A 25,410-nucleotide genomic window follows, 5' to 3' on the forward strand; every position below is an offset into this window, starting at 1 on the left:
TGCGAATGGACAAATATCGGCTTGAACTGCTCTCGCAGAGATCGTTTTTAATCTAATCTACGTATAATTTGATCATTTATTTGGAATTGCCCTGCGAGCATTATAATAATCAGATTCTTACAATACACTAAGCGTGAGATGAAATTGCATTCGACTGAATCAATTGTTTAATCAGATTCAATAATTTTACCAAAACGACGCTCAGAAGTTTGAACAAATTTAGACCTGATTTTAATCGTCGTTTCAATCAGTTTGTTTTGTTCTTTTATTTTCATTTTCATTCAAACGCGCAGAATTAAACCCGTACTTAAAAGTATTAAACACATTGCAAGGTTGCTGAAAAAGGTACATTGTATACCGAAGAGGAAAATATTTTTTTGTATGACATCTTATTCATCAAGGTTAAAAATCTGAAAGATATTTATTTATTAATTATGATCTTTTCAGGTACAATGAGTTTATTGACGCAATAACTTATTGGTTAACAATTCCAGTAAAATCATTTCATCGATACTGTTGCGACGTTACGAATGAATCATGATAACAACGGAAAAAAACATCGGTAAAACAATTGAAAAAACAGTCAATAGCAGTATCACAAAGAATCGTGATTTCCAGAAACAAATTTTCGCTCTTTTCCCATAAACTGAAATTCGTATCGTATCCCAATTTCATTTTGCTGTACTTCGGAAAAAGAAATGCGTGGAATTTTGTTTCTTTTTGTATTTGATAAAATCGGCCTTAAATTTTTTCTAATTTTGAACAAAAAATGTCAACCTCCCAAAACTTGAAGATGAGCGGATTATAATTTTTTGGAACGATAAGTCCTAGAAAAAAAAGACTGGCAGTAGTATATTAAAGTTTTAAACCTGTATAAGTTAAAACGGCGGGAATGCCCCGTCGCGTTATAATACGCACACGTATCCCTTTTTTATCGACTGAGTATTTCTCGGAAGAGAAAGAACTACGTCAATGGTAATTCCTTGACCAAACATCTATAACTAAACTCTACTGCAACAAATTTAAGTTGAAGTGTTTCACTTTCAGCTATTTGCACTGATCGGTGATGCAACATGATCGAGCTTTATAAATGACTTCATAATGACAATGGGAAATATCAAGCGATTGCGACAAACGTAATCATCTTTCAGGTTTTTTTTATTTTTCTTAGTCAACTCTTCTCTACGTGTGGAGATTTCAGCGTTCTATGTAAAAATATTGCAAAATTGAAAATATATGTCTTTCTTAGATCAGAAACACGAAATTTCATTTCACCCAATTTGGTAGTTCGTGAATATTTCATTTTATTCTGATTCGTGAGTCAGAGACTTCGCAATTCTCTACGCACGACATGATTGCTAGTTCCGATTCTCGAAACGTAATTAGCAAGGCACGTAAACCGGTTTCAAATTCCAAGGTAGATCATTGAAATAAATTACGACGCGACGACTGAGCAATAAAAATTTAGATTCATTATTCTTTGTATTATACAGTGCGGACGTTAAACAAATAACCTTTGATGTTCAGCGTTTGTAACTCGATTATGCCTCCGGGGTGTTTGGTTTACTTGTTTGGTGAATTTTCAACCGATATTAACCTTTTTATTTTTCAGTTTCCTTTCTCTTTTACTCGCTTGCTTGCTTTCATTGTACGCTTATTTTACTCGTTACTTGTACTCGCACCTCGGACCGCGAAACTTCATTTCGAGGTTGAAAAAAAATTCTATCGTACATCGGCCACATTGTTCACCTTCTTTTTAACACGCGACAAGAATTAAACCTGCGAGCGATACACGGTATGCAATTTTACCGTAAAACTTTCTGCCACGAGGTGAATAGTATACGTAACAATACAAACGCCACAGAAAAATTCTTACACTAGGCATAGAATTATCACTACGATTATAAATTTAAGAAATTTATTTGCAAAGCTGATAAATTCCAACTAGAGTGTAAATTTCATTGAAATTTGAAAATAAATTAACGCAACTGGTAATAACGACGTTAGAAATAACAGCGAGAATGCAATTTTACTTCCCTCTAATCATTTCTCATTGCACAAGAATTCTCATGCATGTAAAATCTGTTCCTCGAAATATAACCGAAAGTTCTTTGTGGTATAGCAGTGAACCCAAAAAAAAGTCAAAGCTTGTAAGCTTATCGATTGCAACCAAGAAGCTGGTCTGAAATTTATTCCCTATCGTAGAATGTGAATTCCTAATATGTCAAATAACGCTTTATATTCCGATCGCTTACTTTCTCTTCTTCTTCGCTTTCTTCCATACCTACGTATAACAACATGTTTATCGTGCATATCCAAATGGAAAAAAATATGTGAAAAAAAATTTTATGTAACAATTCTTACATACATCTAACAACCAAATATATTATCAATAATTCGGTTATGTGTGTGTGAATATGAATTTACATTTATTCAACGTATAAAATCCGTATAATTTGCTAAAAAAATAATCATGTGTGTGCTCGTATATTTTTCGCGTGCACATTTTTTCATCGGGTATACAATATATATCCGACGACATTTGAAGTCTCGGCTGTATTCTCGTTGGCTCTCGGAAAACTTCTGCACCGTCGTTACACGGTCATCTTCGAGTGTTATTATTTTTCTTCCTCCTCAAGCGCGTTACGTACAAAATCCCTCGACGTAACGTCGTCGGGAAAATGCGTGACGTAGAAATACTCAGCCAGTGATAAAAGCAGCAAGTGTAGAATCTTTCTTGCCGTATTTGAGCCGGGAGCTTAAAACGTCGCTGACAGACTTTTGAGAGGCAAAAACTGTTTTAAGGCAAGATAAAGGAAAGATGATGAAGAAGAAAGTACTAAAAAGAGATACACACAGTCAAGACTCGGGTCTTGTAAAATATCTCGTTTCTTCGCATAGCCTCCGGCTTAAAGGAAATTCAGTCGATCCTTGGAAAAGAGGATCAAGTCGAGTACAGAATTGATATTACACACGTATAACATAGGATGTCTGAAAAAATGCTCAAATTAAGCTGTTGGAAAAGGAATTTTACCCTCAGTACGTAGATTCTTAGGGTGGAGGTAAAAAATTAGAATTACGGATTGATAGAAGGAACAAAATATCGAACTTTCAAAGATGCAGTGAAAATTTTATTGGTAGAATCATTGAAATTTCGTAGGTCCAAGTAAAGAAAATTGAAAATACAGAAAATCGAAATACATAAAGGTGAAAAATCATAAAACGGCAAAATCTAGAATCTGTAAATGATTTTCTATTAACGAGACAAATTCCGACGATTCTATATTCTGACTTTTTTATCTTCTCACTTCTCCATACTTCGGCTAATCGCATTTTTAAATTCTGTAAATTGAGGTTTTCTATATTTTTACCCCCACCCGGAATTTACATCTCTGCTCCAAAAACGATTATGTTTCAGAAATTCGCCTGCGGAGATGAGAAGACAATCGTATTCGTCCAGCATGAGCATCGGGAGTGCGAGCGGCGCCGGCGAGCCTCTGATCGTCGTCGAGGAGAGCCTCCTGGGGGAAGAGGAGGCTGAACGGCGAAGAACCGAATCCCCGCCCCGCTGCGTGGATCCGGATTCTCCCTCACTCAACCCGTATCTTCTTTCGCCCTGGCGAGAGACTCGGAAACATTCCCTTCCCACGCCCCAGTGCACCTCGGGTATCACCGCGTCGCAGGTGAGCTCGGATATCCAGGTCTTAGGCGTCAAGACGGGGAGTCTTCGCCGGATGAAAATGCTCTCAGAACTAGAAATAAGACGGGGCAAAGAATTTTCAGAGTAGACAATGATGGGGTCTCACATTTTTAACTTGAGATAGAAAGAAGTTATCTGTATGATCCAAAAATTAGACGAACCGAATTTTCAATTCTTTTTATTAGAAATCAATTTCACGAAGGGTATCCAAGATTATTATCAATTTCCACGCTAAAATCAATAAGTGAAGAGAAAAATAATAATCACTAAAAATAGTGACGAATTTTTCAAAAAAATCACAAGTATAACGAGCACCGTACAATGACTAGAAAAATGAGATGAAAAATTAGTTGAACTTTCAAAGTACCGTGTTTATATTGTCATGTTGTAGAGGATTAGCTTCGTCGACTTTTAAATTAAATTCACTAGCGTCAAATCGAACTTCCCAAAATTCATGAAACTGGATCATCAACTTATCCTTGTTAAAAGTAGTCAAGGATTTCTTTCCTCCTATCAATTCCGGTATAGTTTTAAGCGAAGATGTGTAACCTCCTTAAAGCCCTGTCGTTACCACTCCATTCTATAATCTTTACCTTCGCCTTCTTCCATTGACCGTACAAAAGAAAAAGATGCGATTTTTCCTCGACCCTCGACCCTTGGTCACGCGATTTCGCATTCTTTGCACAGGTCCGGCGACTTAGCGAACGTGGAGAGGGTTCCGGGCCGACAGCCCGAGAAGCTGCGTTCCTGGCGACGCTTTCTCAAGCCCCAGCACCACAGCCTGGGGGCCGTCGACACTCCGTTGTGACGATATCGAGGGTGCCACCGACTCTTTTCGGCCGGAACCGGCGCGAGTCCATCGCAGCATTTCCCATGGGAGCTCCGAGGATCCTTCCGAGCAGACGGGACTCGTCTTCGAGCATCGGTTTGCCGCCCAGCAACAGCGGAAGCACGCACAATCTCCAGTTGGACATCATGGACGACATCGCCGAGATAAAGGCGAAGAAAGTGAGTCGAGGGATGTGCTGAGGAGAATTTATCTCGGGACGGGAAGGGAATCGAGGGGGGGGGGGGGGGGGGTTGAACCGATCGTTTATAAATCGCGTTCACTTCATTTCACCACGATTTTCAATAACTTCCGCTGTTCTTTCGTTTATTCGAATGATGCAATTTACGCCCCGTTTCCGGACAATTTTTTTCACCGGCTATTCATGCGGATTGATCGATTCAAAAGATTCGATATTATGTGCGGATAACTCAATGTTCTTTGGTTGATCAGGAAAATAGTTCAGGTCGAGACTGATGACTTGGAAAAAGGTCAAGAAACCATGAAACATCGAAACTTGATGTATAATTTCACAAGTTCCAAGGAATTGACAGGATAGTTCAGTATATTTAAGACCGACGTAGAGAGAATATCAGTTTTTCGAAGATAATAAATATACGTATATACATATTGTTTTTTTCAAACGCTAAAGTTGATGTAGTGTTAAATTATGCTGCAAAAAGTTTCGTAACCTGGGAAACTTTTTTTCAAAACTTTGTCGATTGAGTCTCTTCAGAATCTAAATAAAAAAAATGGTAATAGACCGTCAGAGAATGTATTGTGTGAAATTTTGAATACTTATAGGATTTTTTTCGAAAAGAATTTTCTGCAGTAGATCTATACTTAAGGAAGTTGATTGTTATTAATTTTTATTTCATATTCGTAAGGTTCGAAGTTTTCTTGAAAGATAAAAATCAGCAACTAGCGATAATTATGAACAGAAGCTCAAAGATATCAAAGCTTCATTAAAATTCGCTTCAAATGTCTAGAAATCACTCTACGATGTCTGATTTTGGGCAGAAAATAATATTATTCAATTCCAATAAATCATATACATTTTTTTTATTTTTTTATTTTTAAACAGATACTCAGTGTGCATATAACTCTTTCCTACTACGAGATCGATAAAAAGATGTCGATTCCCGATCAACCAACCACCCCAATTAGCTTCCTACTAGAAGCCTTCCACAGCAAAGTGCTCCTTCAACCCAATCTCTGAATTTTCTCTCACCGTTTCCCCGCCGCAGGTGCGCATGAAGATGTGGAAGACGCCGTCTCGCGAACGAGTCTGCGAGGTTCAACCGCTGGAAGGAAACGTCGCGGCTCAAAGATACACCCAGCAGCAGCAACAGCGGAGATATTCGGACTTCGCGATTGCCGGAGCGCTGCCTCCGGCGACGGGTTCGATCCGTCGTCGAGCCTCGGAGATGCCGAAGCTACCGTTGGGGGTGGCGGGGGTGGCGGGAGCCTCGACACCGGTGTCTGGGGTATCGGGAGCGGCGGGAATCGTCTGCTCGAACACGGACCTGATCTCGATTCTGAGCTCACTGACATCCTCGGCGACCGAGATAAACCGCTGCGGCCTGGACCAGGACACTGGTTCTAAGCCAGATCTGGGCGCGAGAAGCGCCGATAACCAGCAACGGCGGCGGCGCCTGGTCGACTTCCGGTCCAACAGCTTCGACGTCTCGATCCTCCACGAGACCGGAAACAAGCCGCAGGGCTCAACCTCGCCCCGGAACTCGTCGGCGCCCTCGAGCTGGTTCGTAAAGCGGCACCAACCGATGTCGAAGAAGCAAAGAGGCGAGGAAGCTTCACCGACCGCCGTAACCTTCCGCGACGAGCGATCGACCGTCGTCAAGATCTTCGACCCCCTCGCCAAACCGGTGAAGCTCTCACCGACACGGGAACTCCCCGCAAATCCAACCCCCGAATCAACCAGGCACAAGGTCGTCTGGGACGACAAGAGCGGCACCAAGGTCGACGCCCAGGTACTCGGAAGTGCGATTGAAGACTTCCTCACCGCTCAACGTGGATCAGATCCGAGCCCCGAAACACCGACTTCCGCCGCCTCCAAGTCGGCTGGGGTTTCGCCCAACAAACCCAGATCCAGTCCCAGCAAGGTGGCCACATGGTTCTCCGGTACCAGTGCCAAGGAGGAGGAACAGGCCGAGAACTGCGAACCTTCGCTCTGCTCCACCCTTAAAGACCTCTTCGTTAAGTAGATTGTTAAGAGGATCGATATACGTTTGTTCGGAAAAGAGAATTCATTTGTAGATCGAAGGATCGCGGATCGTTTGACGATCTAATCGTTACTCATCGTCGGCTGTTTATCCTTTGGGGTTTTTTTTTTAATCCGTTAATTAGCGGAGGGTATATAGTATACCGTCAGCTTTATCTTCGGTGGAAAATAGATTCGAACTATGAACGAGACGTGAAATTGAAGCGATTGGTTCGAATCGCCTTGAAACTTTAGGCTATTGAAGAAATTAACGGGTTTTAATAAGCCGTAAAATTTGACAAGAATGATCAAACTTAATACTTGAACAATTATTTGCGTAGCCTGCTTGTTCGGAAGTAAAACACAGTTAAGAGAAATATCACGTGAACTTGAGGTAAGTAATGTTGATAGAATATGTAATGCTAGTGTAGAAACCTGTTTTCCATTCACATCACGCGCTTGTTCGTCGTGAGGAATTGGAGGCAGTAGGAAAAATTGTTACGGATTATTTAAAATGAAGCGATTAAGGTTAACAGGTCGTTAATAACATGATTGCATTTAACGAGAACTATAACTGCTGTGAGGAAAATGTAATAGCTCTGCCTTTACGAGATTATTTTTGCTCCAGCAATGAATAGGAAAAAGAAATTGGAAGAATAAAGAAAACAAAAAATTAACTATAATATGATGGATAAGTAATTTAATACCTACCGATAACGATAATCAATATTTGTGAGCCAGTTCTACTAAAAGAGTGAATGAAAAATTAAGGCATATGAATGAAAGATGGAAAAAAATTCAAAATGGCATCTATGTGAACCAGAATTCGGCATAGAATGTGACGTAGTAAGGAGAAATATAATTTTTGTGGTATAAATCGTATAAATTCGATGTTTATACAAATAATGAATAATAATAAAATAACTCACGACATAACGTGCATAAATAAATAACTATGTGGCGAAAGGTACAAGCGTATATATGTAATTTCCTTTGCTGGTCAAAGGATTTAAGGATTTAGTGAATATTTACGTATATATATTATACCCATATACGTGTACGTATATTCTATATACCTACTTCACGATACGTAGGAATGTAAATACGAGGATGTCAGTTATGTCTGTGTAACAGTTCTTGAATGTTTAAACCACTCAGTATAAACTATATAACGTTAAACCGTACCCAATATTGTATATCATAACGTAAACTCATGTGACTTAAATAACCGGTAAATTTACATGGAAAATACATGTATATAAGGTATAATACGATGCACTGCGAGCAGGTTAATAATTGTAAGTGTGCACAGATTACGGGACGATAAGATAGTAAGAAATAAAATAGAGAGAACGAGGATAAATCAAACTTCATTTCGCTTGCAGTTTTTGACGCTAACAAAATCGTGACGGATAATATCGATACAATAATCGCCCGAAGAATCAAAAACCTTTTATCGATTTCCCATACGTTGACAATTCCATACACAATAATGCGAAAATAATTTTAGCCCGTGATTTATTTTAATTTTGGTGCATCGCATATTTACACATAGACGCGTTTAATACCGGAAGTAAAGCAAGGACCATTCCTAATAGTAGATTATACATGATAAATTTATAGATACAACATATGGACAATCGTATATTACGAGGATTTAAAAATGTCTCATTTTATGTACCCACATTATATATATGTACATTACGAATTATGGGTGTGTATTGTACGATCAATCAATAGTACCTACTTATTTAAATGTATAGATACGCGTATGACTATTGGTATATTGACTAATTCATGTGTCTTAACTTCACGTTTTCGAATACGTGTATAATATTTGAAATTGGTTAACACATCTTCGTGTATGTTCATAATTATAGCGATAATTTGTATAGATTTATATACACATAAATATGAGATAAATATTATATATATATATCATTGAATTAATGCAATCAATATTATATATAAAAATATATATATACATATATATATATATTAGGGTGGGCCAAGAAAAACATTTTTTTTGTTCTTCTGTTACCGTGAAAATATCTTTCAGCATGATGAAAAACAAATTCTGTGAAAGTTTCAGTTCTTAATATTAATTATTAACGTTAATCATTTAAATAACACGGGAAATTTATTTTTTTCTTTATTTGGAATTTTCTTGCGTTATAACGAATGAGCGAATTGTAAAAATCAATACATATTCTTGTAAGACATTGAACGATCTACAAAAAAGGTCTGATGTGATTTTTCGCCAAGTCGACTCGTTTAAAAGTTATTCAAGATTAAAGTTCAACCTCTTCATACAGTTCACGAAAAATATGATGATAAAATTTCAAACTTAAGAAAAAAAATTTCTCGTGTTATTTAAATGATTAATATTAATAATTAATATTAAGAGCTTAAACTTTTACAGAATTTGTTTTTCATCATCTTGAAGGATATTTTCACGATAAGAAAAAAAAACATAATTTTTTTTCTTAGCCTACCCTAATATATAATACATATATATATACACACGAAACACATATGATAATAGTCCTACCATCATACAAGAATGTAAATAGAATTGACAAATTATGTATAACCTATCCTTAAATGTTCCTCGTTAATTATATGTGTATTTAAATATTCACTTCGGTTACAAATTATTCTTACTGTTATTATTGTTATTAATATTATTATTATTATTATCATTGTGTACCTAAGAATATAAATTATGTGTATATAATACATGATACAGTATGCCTACATGTAATGTGTAGTCGGATTTACGAAATGTAAACGCAGTAAACAATATTGCAATAACATATGTACCTATAATTAATCAAACTAACTTGTCGCACCCTGATATTTTAATGAATAGGTACATACACACATACATGCATACGTAATGATCACTTCCGACATACTTTTGTTCGTGAATTTGATCTTTTTTTCTTCCTTTTTTGCTTTCCCCAAAGTTTAAGGACGAATTTGAATATTTTAAAATTCATCGAACACCTGTTGTGCACATATATTTTATAAAAAACAGAATTAATGGGTAGGCGTGAAAATTCGTTATCACCACCCAATACCCATGTACAAAAGACAATAACTATTTGTAAAGTCGCATCTTAATGACGTATATTTTGTTTTGGTTTTTTTCTCAAGTGAATTTGTGAACAGTAGAAGACAAGGAACGATGAAGAGCAAAAAGTTTTTACCTGTAATTGTAATATTTTAGACTATTAATAATCGCGTCTTGACTGATTATCGCAAAAAAAAAAAAATGAAAAATTTTATTCAAAACTCTTGTTACAATTGTTATTCGCACATGATGTACGAATAGAATCAAATATTGTAACGCCGAGATTATCGAATCTTAAGGTTCATAATAATATGACGGTATATTGTCCTAATTATTGTGTGAAAAATGAATGACTATCATTTAATCCTTAGGTAAATACGATTACATACCTACCTATACATGTATCATGATTGCGAATATTGTCAAGTTTTAGTCACGTAGCTAACTGCGCACAATGTCGAGAATCAAGGACTTAAGGATCATGTATGGGACGAATGAATTATCAATTGAAAAAATCAGATGTAATTGTGGAAAAAAAGAAACGAAAGTCAAACAGGAAATTAATCGTATTAAATACCTATAATGAATGATGCAGGTATGTATGAGTCGTGAACTTGTATATATACCTAATCATGCAATCGTCTTCACCTTTGTTATCGTCAGTTAAAATATCAGGCGTACCGTATAAACTTTATTGAAAATAAATGTGTTATTAAGACTATAAATATATTGTTACATGTAGTATATCGAAGTGTTTCAAGTACAGAACGATAATTTCAATTTATAAAAAGTGAAGCAAGAAAAGCGCAGCTATTTCAATACCTGCGTAGGTTGTGGATTGATGTTTTTTGATTTTCATTTAGTCTTTTCGACTCCGACAACTCGACGCCCAGTCGACCTTATACCAGCTTTTCTCAGAGATTAGCGCGGCGCCGTTTTGCAAATTTTCTAATATCAGGATAGCTCTTACGGTAAGCCGGTTTCGCAATTTACAAAGAGACTGAACAGAAGTTGAAAAGCCGCTATTAGGTATATATCAAAACGCCGACGTGTATCAACCCTACTCAAACATCAGATGTTCTGGTGTGTACACACGAAAAAAGAATACATTATAGAATCAAGTCGTTTTATTATATTTGCCTGATTTACCTGCGCTACACCCCATTTAATCCAAAGTTTGTCTAGTTTAAATTAGATTTTTACTTGAAATGAAAATTTTTTTTCGAATCTACGCCGTTTGTGGTTCGATTTATTTACGCATCTTCTTTGACAAACCGAATTACTTACGCTATTGTTATAAGGACTATTCTAATGATACGAATCTATGAAATTAAATTTATTCTCCCAGCCAACCTAACGTTTACACTTAAATTTGCTAATATTTCTGGAGCCAGAGAACAAATTTTTAGTACAACAAAACGTACGAACAATAATTAATCGAGTCAAATTGAAAATACGTTGATTTTTTAGAAAACTGTCATAGATTCAAATAAAATTTTTGCTAAATTAGAAAATCATATTAAGTATTACCTACTATTTACAAAACTGAGTAACAGCCCCATGGGAATTGTTTGAAAATTTCACTCCCTTTTTTCACAATTAATTTTTACCTAACTTTCAAACACTTTTTCAAGTGTTCTAGAAAAATTTTTCTGATCAAAAAACTAATTTCAATGATATGAAATTACCCGGAATTTTTTGTGCAAGGGTTTTAATCACGTAAAAATTCTTGCCGACAATCAATTTCAGGTTTCAACTTTCCTGAATTTGATTATTAATTTTCCAAGAATAATTTCGGTAAGATTTTTATTAGAAATTAGAAGTAAATTAGCAAACTTTGATGAATGTTATTATCTGCGAGGCTATACTTGCAACTTTGGACAGGCTGGGATTTATACACTTTAAACATTATTCTTTATACAGTGGTAAATAATTACTTTGACATGGGAAAATATAAACTCCATCACGAGGCAATGAATGGAAAGAGGTGCCTAATGAATAAATGGGGTGAAGTTTGCGTTTCAAGTGAATATTAACAGTCAAGTGGTGAATAATAATCACAGGGAACCGATATCTACGTTGTAAATGAGAATAAAAATAAATGCAAAGTTAATAATATACTTACGAAATAATACTACGGTCTATTTATGGGGTAAAAATGTCATCATTATCTCGAAAGCAAATATTATCTATCTTTCAGTCTGAGTATATAGACACTATATGTATAGAAATTCTACAAGTGAAAATACCAAATGCTGCTATAAAATCTAAATAAATCTTGAATGTTTAAATTTGTCTTTATTTCTCAGCCTAAAATCTTTCGTTTGATAAGACGGTAAGGCTCATAATGCGACTGTTTTGACATAATTTTGCAAACACAGTCTATGGATTTCATGTCATCAGATTGTGATATTGCGTAGTTAGTTATTTATGCATTTCAAAACAAAAAATCTCGGCTTAACTTTATACGATCCAATTTCGTTACAGTAATTTGGTTTTTTTTTTTTAAATAATATCGATACAACGTAATTACGTTTTGCGGTTTATTCACGTATTACATATTGTTATTTTTACATACATTACATGTATGTTATTTCTAACAGAGTTTTTCATAGACGTGCTACTTACTAAGGTTACAAGTTTAGACGAATAACTGGAGCAGTGAAAAACGCTGGATTGAAACACCTTTCGAAAGTCTAAGTGTACAAATCGTTTAATTCTCGCATATATTTCGTGCCCTTCTGTTAACCAGACAGGAGTATGCATTTGTATATTTATAAACATTCTACGATCAACCTTAATAAAATTATTCTAAGGTCGGAATTAAAGATCGTTGTTGAATGTTCGAAATTGATGGCAAGGAATCTCATGGCTAACAGATTATACGGTTAAATAGATTTAAGAATAATGTGTCAAGTTATAGTGATAACGTTTATTTCGCATGATAGAAAATAATGGAAAAAAATATTATTATAAGTAGCATAAGGAAGACGATGAAAAGGACAGCCAAGGAAATGAAAAAACAACACGGTTTTTTTCTTGTTTTTGTTTTTTTAGTTTGGATTTTGTGGAAACAATTTTACGTGGTAGAAACCGGAATTGTTGGATCAATTCAATAACACTCTTCGATATCGTAAGTTACGTAGTGAAAGTATATACGTAAATGTATACTATATAAAATTAAGCGGCGTTAAAAAAAACAACCGCGAAATTATAAATTGTTGTTATACATCGTTAGCCACAACCAAGCAAGTTTTATTCTCGATTTATATGTATTTGAACAATTCAACTTTACCTACAGCAAGGTACAAGGTAAACACACACATATAATATATCTATGTTTGAATTACGCTAACAAGCTTCTGAAGAGTGTATCTACATTGGACCCAATAAATCAAGTATAAAAATTACAATCAATTAAAAGTAAAGTGATTCATAGGATCAGCATATACGAGGCAGACGTAGTAACATCAATTTTCATTCTTTTAAAAATATTTAAATATCTACGAGGTTTAAACAAGCAAAAAAAATACTTCACATCAGTATTAAGCCCTCTTTCGTGTGCGCTTGGGATAACGGAAAGACGTTACTTCTTTGGAAATTTGACATCCTAATTATAGCTATTGGTTTTAACAGGGAAAAAAAGAAAACTTCTTTTCTCATTGAAAGCTCACTGATTTCATCCATACTTCTGGCTTTTCATTACCAAGGTGCCCACAACTATCCGTTAGCCATAACTGAAGCTATTCGAATATTTCAGCGTCGAGAAAAGATGTTCGAAGACATGCAGGAGGCAAGTAAGACTTTCAAATTTTTCGTCATTGCAAAGACTCAAGTTTTACACGATCTTTACAGGACCATTGAAATCGCCGCTTTGCTGGACACCCGAATAACGGGACCAAATTTATTCTCTGTGAGACACCCACGGTTCTACGGGGAATTTACTAGAATGGTGTGCAGAGCCACCGGTATGTTTTATTGCCATGTTCTCTTCGATTCTCTTCGATCCTCGGGTACTCACAGTTAGGATAAAATAATAACAAGGCAGTGAGCTGAGTCGCGTTCGACCCGTATTGCGTATGTTGGTTCTAGTATATCTAGTTGATACGTTTGCCTCGCATTGAATATCGTGGATAGAGATGATGATAGTTTTATGCAACTGGTTAATTAAAATGCAAACAGTCATTCAAGTATTCCAGCCTAGTATCTACAGCTCTCCGCTATCAACGATGGTAATCTTCTTGGTAGTCTTGCCGCTCTGAGTACCCATGGATTCCAGCTGAAAATAAAAGCAAATAAAACACAGTTAGCTGCATTTCTTGTTCAGCATTCTCGAGGCAAACTTCGAGTTGAACTTCTATAAATAGAAAATAGTTTGCAAGGTGCGAATTGAGTCTCTGTCGCACAGCTCTTAAAAAATTTCTCAATTCCATGTCTCATTCAATTAAGAATCTCAATTACGTTATCATTTCTGTTTAAGATTCTCTAATTTTCAGCAACGTTACTGACTCTTTGAACATCCTAGATTCAGCCAGTTTGGCTAAGACAGGTGCGTAAAATATTCACCTTCTTAACAATGTCCATTCCTTCGACGACTTTACCGAAGACAACATGTTTGTTATCAAGCCAGCTGGTCTTAGCAGTTGTGATGAAGAACTGGCTGCCGTTGGTGTTGGGCCCTGCGTTTGCCATGGAAAGAGTGCCCGGCTCGAGATGCTTCAGGGTGAAGTTCTCATCCTCGAATTTATTGCCATAGATTGATTTTCCTCCAGTACCGTTGTGGTTGGTGAAGTCACCACCCTGGCACATGAAGTTGGGGATCACTCTGTGGAAACTGCTACCCTTGTAGCCATATCCTTTCTCGCCTGTGCACAGAGCACGGAAGTTTTCCACCGTCTTAGGAACGACATCGCTTCTCAGCTGAAATTGATGGGGAAAAAAAACGTGAAGTTAAGTAACAAGGAAGTGGAATAATTGGGTAGAATGATTTGTATCGGTAGAAATATGTAGGTGTAAAAAGAGAAATAAAAATCATACATCCATGTCGAAAAATTTACACGAACAACTCGACGAGTCTGAGTTTTGAGTAAAAAAAAATTGATACCTTTTGTAATAAGATGTTTGTTGTGAAGCATATCAACGCGATATCTTGATAATAATAGAGTGCAAAGATAATAATGTTGATACAAAACAGCTGTCCTGGTACGGTAGACAGAGGCGTATACATATAGTAATGAATGAATCATGAGCTGACGTACGAAATACTGTACATAACAGTGAAAATGATGAGATATATCATTATACCAATTCATTAAGCGTTAAATTTGAACTGGCAATTTAATCCAGATTAAAGAACATCATCGCTGTAATGCAACGAGTCGATAAAAGATGCGGTGAAACAATCGTATCCGCGATGGGTATAGGATGCCAAAGTACAATCACGATTCCATAGTGAATGGAAAATTTTGGAGAATCATGCGGTAACGCTGAAGGTCAGCATGGCCGGATGTCGCAGAGCGAAGGAAGAGAATCGTTGCACGTGTGAATACGCGAACAATGCGAACAAATATCGGAGAATAGTTAAGATATTTTATCAAAGGATTAACGAAGAATAGAAATGCGAAGATTCGTCGCCGATTCGTAGTGAAATACAGATTCCAAAGTCGGTAGATTAAAGTCGGCCGGCAGAGTATCCCAAGATGGTGACCGGTGTTAAAACGGAACCGTGTTAATGGCGGGATCAATGAGTCGGCGTTATTAAGCTGTTATTTTATAATATTGATGATAAATATTTACCTCCATAACGATGCGGCCGACGGGCTTGTTGTCGGCGGCCATATCGAAGAAAACTCGTGGTAATCCCATTTTCGTTGCTTTCGAAGAAAAGTTTCTTAGAGACGATGAGAACGACGGACTGCTGCAGGCGGCAACTCCCAAGCGGCTGAAGGTCGAATCAATTGACAGTCGTCCTACCCGGCAGATCGATGCTAACGCCATTTTAACCAAGCCGGAAATTAATTATGAACAATGAGAATACAACAATTACGCGATACCACGAAACACTGCGAGGCTGTAAACTCCCTGCTGATAATTTACGGAGACGTTATTACGTAAGAAAGCGTTACTTTTAGATCAAATATTAGTTGATTATTGAGTGCGGCACCATGCTGAAGCACGCCGACCAATCAGAGCGCTTGTTTCACCCTAGAAACAAAACTATTCATAAGGAACGCCTCGTTAAGCCTCGTCCGCGCCACAACAATCGAACTATTCCCACAGATGCTTGTCGGTCGTTATAAACTGCGTTTACGTATTCAAAATAAATTACGTACTCCGTTAATTAATCGTTACTCTTACATAGATACGCTAAAGGATTTTAATACCAGAATCCAATAGAAAAATACTGGATCTAGCCATGCTATTGTCGCTAAAACATTTCCACCAGATTTCAGAAACTTTTAATCATTTAAATTTCGCTCGTAAATTGGCCAGCAGCTCGGATCAACATAATGCTAAAATTTTAATAGGACCAAGATAAACACTGTATTTTCTCGACTGAATATCGTCGTGATCGCAATTTAAAATCAAGCGGATGGAAATCGCTTCATATTAAAACCAATTTATACAATTCAAACAATGATTGTGATTAGGGTTGTAGATTTAACACTCCTATCAACTCCTATACTCTAGTGAGTCAACATAGCTACAAACATCCAAGGCCAAAGTGGTTAATCAATGAATATTTCCACATTTCAGAGAATCAGTATTCTTTATGTTTAAAGATTTTCATCTGTAGGGTAATTTTATGTGGATCTTAAACCGTACCAAATCGAATTAACGTCACCAGCTTGACTCTACCATAGTAACAAGAAAAATGGCGTCGAAGTGAAGGACGCCCTGAGCAGAATCCATACAGTTTGACAATATTTCCTACAGTCGACACATGAAAATAAGAATCACTGCCAGCCATGAGTAACCTTTCGCCGTTTGGAGCCGGTAAAAATCCGCCGTGGGTTCGTAATGCAGGTAATGACAAATGAAAAAAACAAATTTGTAACAAGGTTTAATTTGTCTGAACAACAGCCGTATAGGCATATTCACTGGTCTTTGACAAATCATTATGAATATTAGGCGACATAAATATCGACGCTACATTTCACTGAATGACATTGTCATATCTCACTGATTAAATAATAGAATGAGAAAGAATTATACGCCTGAGGCTTCGATGTCAATACCTCGATCAAAACTATGTGCATTGGAATTTTGTACATACGCCAATCACTGAAGATTCAGGTTACAAATGAAAATAGTTTCTCGATGGTTCTTCGATCGTCACATTTACCCCTACGTACATTGTTCTGTAGTGTCCAGCATTATCATTTATACACCTTTAATTAACGCGCACATTAATGGCACAAAATTCCTGATGCTTAGCGATTCATCATCAACATTGAGAATTTAGTTTGATTCAATTTTATGTACTCGTAATGCTACGCTTCGAAGTTTGTTTCTTTGTAAATAACAGTATATTAACGTTCATTCCAACTGTGATCTTTGCTGACATAGGTCAAGGAATTCAAAACATTCAACATCAAATGTTGGGCCAAGCCATGGGTGGTATGGGTGGGCAACCGATGGTTCAGTATCAACAACAGACGCAACAAGTATATCAGCAAAGCCTAGGCCTACAGCAGGTCTGTTCTACACAATGTTTCAATGCGAAAATAAGACATAATGCGTAAGGAATTCATTAGGAAAGAGCATTATAATCTACTTTACTTTAATTTTTATTATCGTCTGAATCTAAATTCATTTAGATGTAGAAATTTTTTTCACAGATGGTATCGATCTACTAAGCTACTTATGTAAAATCGAAGAATTTCTACTAGATATTTATTAATATTGCACAAAGAACTGATACATTAGTGCTTCTTGTATTATTTATATAATGTAATATATATGTGAAGAATATGTGTATACATCACATTATGTAGTCCAAGCATGTTGTATATACAGATACTCATTTACTTTTCATGTACATAACACAGCCAAACATTACAATGGCATCCATGGCGAGTCTTGGCTCAAATTTACCCAGTGGTATAGCTGGCCAACTTTATCCACAAGTGGCAACTGTGTCCTACCCTGCACCGCGAGCCCTCAATACAAATGCGTTTCAACAGTCTGTGGCAAATGTTGCGCAACAAGTACAACAGAATGTTTCCGCCTCTTCTACAAAGCAGCGAGTCTTCACAGGCACAGTGACTAAAGTACATGATAACTTTGGTTTTGTCGATGAAGATGTTTTTTTTCAAACAAGGTGAATTATGGAGCAAAACTAAAATTGCAAAAACCTTGTACTAGCAGTTGTTGGGCTATGTCGTTTGTGCTGTTCTTAAGATTAAATTCCATTACAAAATGTGCAATTTTTATCAATTGCATAAAGTTGAAATGAAGATATTGTCAAAAGGCAATGAAATCAATTGAGAAGAGTATCTATTAATATTGATTGTATCTACCAAGCCTGGAAATATACTGACGATCAATTGTAAAGCATATTCAATATTGCTATGTCATAGAAATTACTAAAAACTAAAGAACACTTTCTTTTGTGCTACTTTTAATCATTTCAGTAGATGATATACATACAATATCATTATTGTATTACATTTCAGTGCATGCGTCAAAGGTTCAAATCCAGTTGTTGGTGATCGTGTCCTAGTGGAAGCCTCTTACAATTCATCTATGCCATTCAAATGGAATGCAACACGGATCCAAGTACTGCCAATGGGATCAAATACTAACAATGTTAATCCTCCGCCGGTTCAAAATCAACCATCTAGACCTCAGTCGAATAGGACTTCAGGAAGTTACAATGCAGTTCCTCCACCAAACGAAAATTCGGGAAACAGGTGTGAATTTAGCTGAACATATACCAAAAATTGTCTATAAACAGTTGAAATTTTGCCATTGAAAAATTTTATGCTCACCTCATGATAACCATTGTTGCAGATTTGCTGGTAACGCTGGTAGCAACAACAGTAATAATCGTAACAAGGGCGGAAGAGTTAGAGAACGATCACCCAGAGATCGTAGAAACGACGATGAAGATGTAGAAAGAAAACGCAGGCGAGAAGATCGAATCAGAGAACGTGAAAAAAAAGAAGAGCGGAGCCCGTCAAGGACACGAAGGAGCAAGTCACCAAGACCACGACGACGTACAAGGGTTGTGCCACGATACATGGTCCAAATACCAAAAATAGCTCTAGATTTGTAAGTTTGAGCCTTATGTTTTTGAAGTGAACCAATAGTAAGAAGCTATGTACAATACATTTTTGAATCTGGCTTACAAATGACAGATATAATTATCACTCGCTTGTATTTTTTGATTATTTCAGACCCGAAGCCGATGTGCTAGAAATTCGACGACGTTATCAGAACATGTACATTCCTAGCGATTTCTTCTCAACAAACTTTAGATGGGTAGATGCATTTCCGCCACACATGCCATTCACGCTCAATAAGCCATGTTCTTTCCATGTAATGCACAAAGATGTCGAGCCTTACGTTGAAAATACGACAGTGCTGGAACCTCCGGATGCAGATTACCTCTTTTCAGCAAAGGTGCGTCAGATAAAAATGAACTTCCTTTGTAAGTCGAGTGTCAGTCCTGAGAATAGAAGAAATTGATCCCTGGATTTTGGACTTTCACAGGTCATGCTCATGTCTATGCCTGCAATGGAAGAAATTTACAAGCGATGCTGTGGCGTCACAGAGGATAGAGATCCTGATCGAGATTATGTACATCCGACTCGTCTAATCAATTTTTTGGTTGGTTTACGTGGCAAGAATGAGACAATGGCAATTGGAGGCCCTTGGAGTCCTTCTTTGGACGGACCTAATCCAGAGAAAGATCCTTCCGTTCTAATTAGGACAGCAGTCAGGACATGCAAGGCTTTGACTGGCATAGATCTATCCAATTGCACACAATGGTACGTCATCCTAATATTTTGGCAAATTCATTTCTCTACAAATTTATGCTCATATCGTATGATGGTGACTGATATTTGATAGTTCCAAGTTGCAAACTGTTTGTAAAAATGCTCTTGTACAGACTACTATGATTGGTCGGCGTCATTAATTCTTGGTTGGTTTAAGTTCTGGTATAATTAGTTTTCCCTGGAATGAAATTTTGTATATTATCATTATACGTGCACTTAATCTTCTTCGTTTTAAGTACTGTGCGGTAAGTAATTTTCAGTGTATAATATTGTTTCGCCCTGTGCGGCATCGTTCATACATTGTAGTCCAACACAGGCTTCATGTCATCTATCATTGATAACTTGAAAAGAAATTCCGAGATTCTTTCATACAGATCCATGGCTATTTTTCATGTTCTATATTACATATTTCGGAAGGGGTAGACGAACTGCTTCAACGACGTTGTCCATGTACCTGCAACACTCGCTGAGCTTGTCATATATATTTTATTCGTTGCAATATTTCAATGGAACTCATAATACTTGATTTGAAGGGGCGATCCGCCAATTGGTTTTCATCGTTCTAATAGAAAAAACGAACAAAAATAATTCAAATAAAATTAACAGTAATTCATTCGTTACGAAATCCGCTGTATGAAGGAGGTACACAATTGGATACTAAACTGGATATTTCCACTGGAAGTTGGAAACTATGACGGACAAATTTACGTTTAATTTTTTACTTTTGTTAACGCTGAACGTCGTCGTGTGCCGTGGCGTAGCTTTGTGTGCAGAGCGTCACCTGGCGAATTGAGCAGGCTAAAGTTTAGCGTTTAAGCCAAAGCTGGCCGGCATTAACCTGAGTTGACGTTTGGGTATTGTTTTTCCTTGCGGCACAGGTACCGCTTCCTGGAGCTCTACTACAGACGAGCGGAGTCGACCCACAAGTCGGGACGAGTCGTGCCGTCTCGTGTTGAAACCGTCATACTATTTCTCCCAGATGTTTGGAGCTGTGTACCAACCAGACTGGAGTGGGACGGGCTGCATCTGAACTATAAGAAACAACTGGAGCGAAAGCTGCTACGAGCTGCCTCTAACCCAGACGATGCTGATCCTGCCAATGACGCTGACGAGGCTGCCGCTGCTGATCAAAAGGCACTACCCACACCATCCCATATTACTTTTTTACCTTTTTATTCACTACATTACTACATAATCGTGCTGCTGTTTTCAACGACTAAACTGATTTTTCAGTTAATACCTGTCCAATTACCAATTGATCTCGTAGTCATCATCTGTCGGCCTTTGGGTTTCGTTAGTTTGCGGCTTTTATGCTCATTCCTCACATTGCTGTTGTTAAAATGACATTATAATCTGAGCTTATGAAATCCATCTATGAGTTCACTTTATCACAATTTATAAAATCTGTTAATTCAAGTTCAATCGGCTTAACCGAATACACGATAATGTTTCGTATTTCTTACACTCGAAATATTTAGCATACTGTGTCGACATTTATTTATGATGTTCATGATCACTGTAATTATGGCTATCGTAGGCCAATGGGTAGATTATGGCAGACACCCAATTAGCTTTTGGCAGTTTCATTGTGTGAGCAAGTCCACACGAGCAAGCCTAGCTCGGAGAAGAGCGCAGCCGAGTCATTCCCCTTTCCTGAAATCCTCCATCGTCAATTGAAAATTGTTAAAAAGTACTGAATTATTTATTTCATCGTCCTCTTTTATGTACTACTGCATTTTATTGATATTACTTGTCCGTAACAAACCAACCAACCAACCAACCAACCACACCGACACCAGAGCCAGGATTCTAAGAGAGTCTAGCAGTTACTCGAGTCACATGTGAAGGTCAACGTGAATTATATGTTGTAATAATTAAATGTGCATGAATGTTGAGAGAATGACGAGAGGAGAGATTACTTTTGATTAGTTATAGGAACTGCTTCTGTTTGTAGTTTTCGATGATGATTCTCATTACCTCCAGTTGACCTCTCCTTTTTCTTTTCAGGAAGAATCCATTACTCAGAAGAAGGCACCCACACACTACTCCGAGCTTGATCCAAAAACGATGAACGTAAGTCTTCACGAATCAGCTCTCTTATACCTAACAAATGGACCTTGCAGTATATTTAAACCATCTAGAATTTTTCAAAGTCATTACTTTGTCCAGGTTAACGATTTACGACAAGAATTGGCTGCTCGTAACTTGAGTTTCAAAGGACTGCGGTCTCAATTATTGGCAAAGCTAACAAAAGCCATTAAGTCGGAGCAGGCCAAGGAAGAGGGACGACAGGAAGAGGCAGATGATCCCGAGAAAGATGATTCACCACCGCCCAAAGAGGAGCCCAAAGATGACAAGAAGGTGAAGGAAAAGGAGGTATATGTCATGATTAATGATTCATCAATTTAGATTGACGAAAACATATTTCTTCGGGATATATCATTTATGTGCTTTATCGACTGTACCTTTATCCTTACAGCACGACGATGATAAGAAAAAAGTTTACGAACGTGAGCGAATTCTTCTTGAAAAACGGTATTCTCTTCCAGAAGCTTCTCACATCATAGTCCATCCTTCAAGAACTGCAAAAAGTGGAAAATTTGACTGTACTGTTATGTCGCTCAGTGTTTTGTTGGATTATAGGCCAGAAGATACAAAAGTGCGTACAAAAAATGTGTTATAAAACTGAGTTAAAATTGAATAATTTACGGAAAGTTGATGGTTCATTAATATTTACTTTTAGGAACACTCGTTCGAAGTATCCTTATTTGCTGAGCTTTTCAATGAGATGTTGATGCGAGACTTTGGTTTTCGAATTTATCGAGCATTGTGCAGTCTTCCAGAGAAAATCAAAGATAAAGAAGACGATAAAAAGAAGGAAAAAAAAGATGATAAAAAAGATGATAAGGATCGGAAAAAAGACGACGAAAAGAAGTCCAGAAAAGACGAGAAAAAAGATGAAAAAAAACGAGAGGGAAGTAAAGATAAAAAAGATGACAAAGATGCTAAAGGGAAAACTGATGAAAAGGGAGATAAAGACAAGGATAAAATGGAAGAAGATGAGGAGGATGACGAAGAAGAATCTGAGGTAAGTTCGATCCTTTTAAATTAAAATTCAAATTCACCATTATAATGAATTTGAACAAACTGGCAATGTGGTATAATATTATTTTTAGGATGACAATGACTCTACAAAGGATGGAAAAAAAGACAAAGACAAGGATGAAAAAAAGAGAAAAGCAAAGTTATTTACACATGATCCGTATCTACTTTTGGCGTTCGTGTATTTTGATCAAACACACTGCGGCTATATATTTGATAAAGATATCGAAGAGTTGATTTATACTCTTGGATTAAATTTGTCTCGAGCGCAGGCGCGAAAGTTGGTACAAAAGGTTGTGACTAGAGATTCGTTACACTATCGTAAATTAACGGACAAATCTAAGGACGAAGACCTCAAGGATGATAAAAAAGAGGAAAAAAATACAGATAAACTAGAAAGCAGCGGATGGGGAGACAATGAAGAAGTTTTGCGTTCACTTGCTCTCGGTATGTGAAATTTTCAAATATTTATTCTTAACTTGTATTCATTCTAATATCGATTCACATTTACAATGAAATATGTCTGGTTATTTTGTTTCATTCAGGAAACAAAAAATTGCTGCCAGTATTTGTTGGAAGTGGCCCAGCATCAAAAAGAGCACGGAGAGAAAATAGCGAAAATGGCGAATGCGAAGGAGAGTCTATTCCAGAAGGTTTTGTACTTTATAAGGGCTCGTTGTTAGACGTTGAAAAATTAGTCAGTCAACTGAAGCGATCTGAAAAAGCTCGACTTGATACCGAGGCTCGAATGATGGAGCTTCAACATGAGCTAGGCTCTGTTGGTGAAAAGGCGTCCAAGCAAAGCACGATGATAAGAGATCTTTCAGAAGATTTGAAGTCATACAAGGACAAATTGAGAAACACTGATGACAAGCTCAAGAAAACCTCGGTAATATGATATTTCAATACACTTCATCCTGTAACTATGTAAATACATCGGAAAATTTTACAATCTTCTTTTTTCAGGCTGAAACCCACACGTATTTGACCTCGCTGAAAAGCATATATCATATAGCAGCTAAAGTAATACCTGAATCTAAGAGGGTTGAAATAGTTGAAATTCAGGACGAGAAAGGAGTAGTTGAAGTAAATGGTACACAAGCCGAGCACAAATCTAAGTCAGACAGTCGATGGAGTGACAACAAATTGAATGTTAAAAAAGAACCATCCGGTGGAGACACTGATAAAGAAAAGAAGTAAACATTCGAAAGAGATTATTATTTATTAGTTATAAGATTATATCATTACAGATTCTTCATTGTATCGTCAAATGAATTTTTTACGTCGCGGGAATGATTTCTATGCCAGAAAAAGCAAGCTTTGTTTGAAAAAAAGGCAGTAAGCAGAAGTTTACTAGAAAGAATAGCGAAAGAAAACAAATTATGACATTTCGAAAAATGTTCCAAAGTGGATGGAACAAAATAGTAAAAAAATGCATATGATCCTTGTTTATTCGGTGTTTCAGTGCCGTCAGAATAAACAATGAGCCATTACGTTCTACGGCGAAATTTTCAAGTAATTTGAATACTTCGACATGATAAAATTTCGACATATGTGTTTTTTGTTCAACACGTGTAACTAAACAGTTTTTATACTTGCTCATTGCCAATTGGGTTTAGTTCCTGCATATACTGAAAAATTTAGATAAAGAAAGAAGTATATCTAGTTACCCTTAGTAGAATAAGCTTTTAAGTCCATTCTTGTGTTTCATCTAAGTGTACAATCGACAGTCTCGTTATACAAATAATACGTACCCCCCTCCCAACCATTTGAAATAACGTACCCTTCGAAGATCCTGTTCAACAACAAACAGTAGTTGATTTGTAATGTTTTAGTTGGATTATAATCTGAAAAAGCAGCAGTGTTGAATTTGAGTTATTTATGTTCAGCGGCTCGTGGCAAACGAAGAAGTATGTATAAACTACTTTATTTACGGAAACACATACATGCGTAAATGTAAGGTGGTGAATAAACGAAAGTGTTTTATAATGAATGAACGAACCCATCGCTTGATTGTGCCCCTTCAATTATATTTCGCCTTTGGTACAATACTGTCTGCTAATCACTGTTCGATTAACCACTCGCAATGATGATATCCCTTTGGATTTTTGCCGAAAATTTCGACGACTTTGAAAAGTGCTGCAATTCATTCTTTAGGGCACTATTCCGACGTAATTTTGCAAGAGAAATCGATTGAGCGCAGTCCCAATACGCTGCGAGCAACGGATCAAAAGTTACAGCCTAAAAACTGCAGATTTTCATCGTCATTTCTCTGCTGTTGGTCCTACGCTTTTTTTGTTGTGTTTTTTGAGTTCCTGGGGTCCCAATTAGCCAAGAAACGGTCATACAAATCAATTCGGAGACCAGAAATTTTCAGCTCCAAAAATCGCAAAAAAAGGAAGGTTAACCCCTTTGGATTTTTGCCGAAAATTTCGACGACTTTGAAAAGTGCTACAATTAATTCTTTAGGGCACTATTTCG

General features: G+C 36.9%; 3 protein-coding genes across 5 annotated transcripts in view; 2 read left to right on the top strand and 1 right to left on the bottom strand.

Moving 5' to 3' along the window:
- The window catches only part of LOC124406709, a 38,019-nt gene extending 31,268 nt beyond the window's left edge, over positions 1–6,751 (top strand). The window contains exons 3-5 of the mRNA XM_046882244.1: positions 3,419–3,683; positions 4,388–4,708; positions 5,774–6,751. Coding sequence (XP_046738200.1) covers positions 3,435–3,683; positions 4,388–4,708; positions 5,774–6,751 — 1,548 coding nt within the window. The 5' untranslated portion in view covers positions 3,419–3,434. The remainder of the gene's footprint in view (positions 1–3,418; positions 3,684–4,387; positions 4,709–5,773) is intronic.
- Positions 6,752–12,735: 5,984 nt separating this feature from the next.
- On the bottom strand, positions 12,736–15,961 carry LOC124407170 (peptidyl-prolyl cis-trans isomerase-like). The gene is made up of 3 exons (XM_046883070.1): positions 15,620–15,961; positions 14,390–14,743; positions 12,736–14,102 (listed from the first exon to the last, which is right to left on the bottom strand). Exons 1-3 carry the CDS (start codon positions 15,818–15,820, stop codon positions 14,031–14,033), a joined length of 627 nt encoding a protein of 208 aa, XP_046739026.1. The 5' UTR covers positions 15,821–15,961; the 3' UTR covers positions 12,736–14,030.
- Positions 15,962–16,698: 737 nt separating this feature from the next.
- Positions 16,699–24,922, top strand: LOC124404272 (cell division cycle and apoptosis regulator protein 1-like). Of its 3 annotated transcripts, XM_046878299.1 has the most exons (16): positions 16,699–16,849; positions 17,393–17,520; positions 17,875–18,146; positions 18,502–18,738; positions 18,839–19,099; positions 19,225–19,450; positions 19,541–19,818; positions 20,706–20,961; positions 21,835–21,900; positions 21,997–22,203; positions 22,307–22,486; positions 22,571–22,732; positions 22,778–22,915; positions 23,004–23,376; positions 23,475–23,818; positions 23,896–24,922. In XM_046878299.1, the coding sequence occupies exons 1-16, from the start codon at positions 16,792–16,794 to the stop codon at positions 24,127–24,129; spliced, it is 3,420 nt and encodes a 1,139-aa protein (XP_046734255.1). In that variant the 5' UTR covers positions 16,699–16,791; the 3' UTR covers positions 24,130–24,922. The 3 variants fall into 3 exon arrangements, with proteins under 3 accessions (XP_046734255.1, XP_046734236.1, XP_046734246.1); XM_046878280.1 differs by having other exon boundaries at positions 22,571–22,915; XM_046878290.1 differs by having other exon boundaries at positions 21,997–22,188; positions 22,571–22,915.
- Positions 24,923–25,410: the final 488 nt, after the last annotated feature.

The sequence above is a fragment of the Diprion similis genome, chromosome 1 (genome assembly GCF_021155765.1).
Source record: "Diprion similis isolate iyDipSimi1 chromosome 1, iyDipSimi1.1, whole genome shotgun sequence".
NCBI lineage: Eukaryota > Metazoa > Arthropoda > Insecta > Hymenoptera > Diprionidae > Diprion > Diprion similis.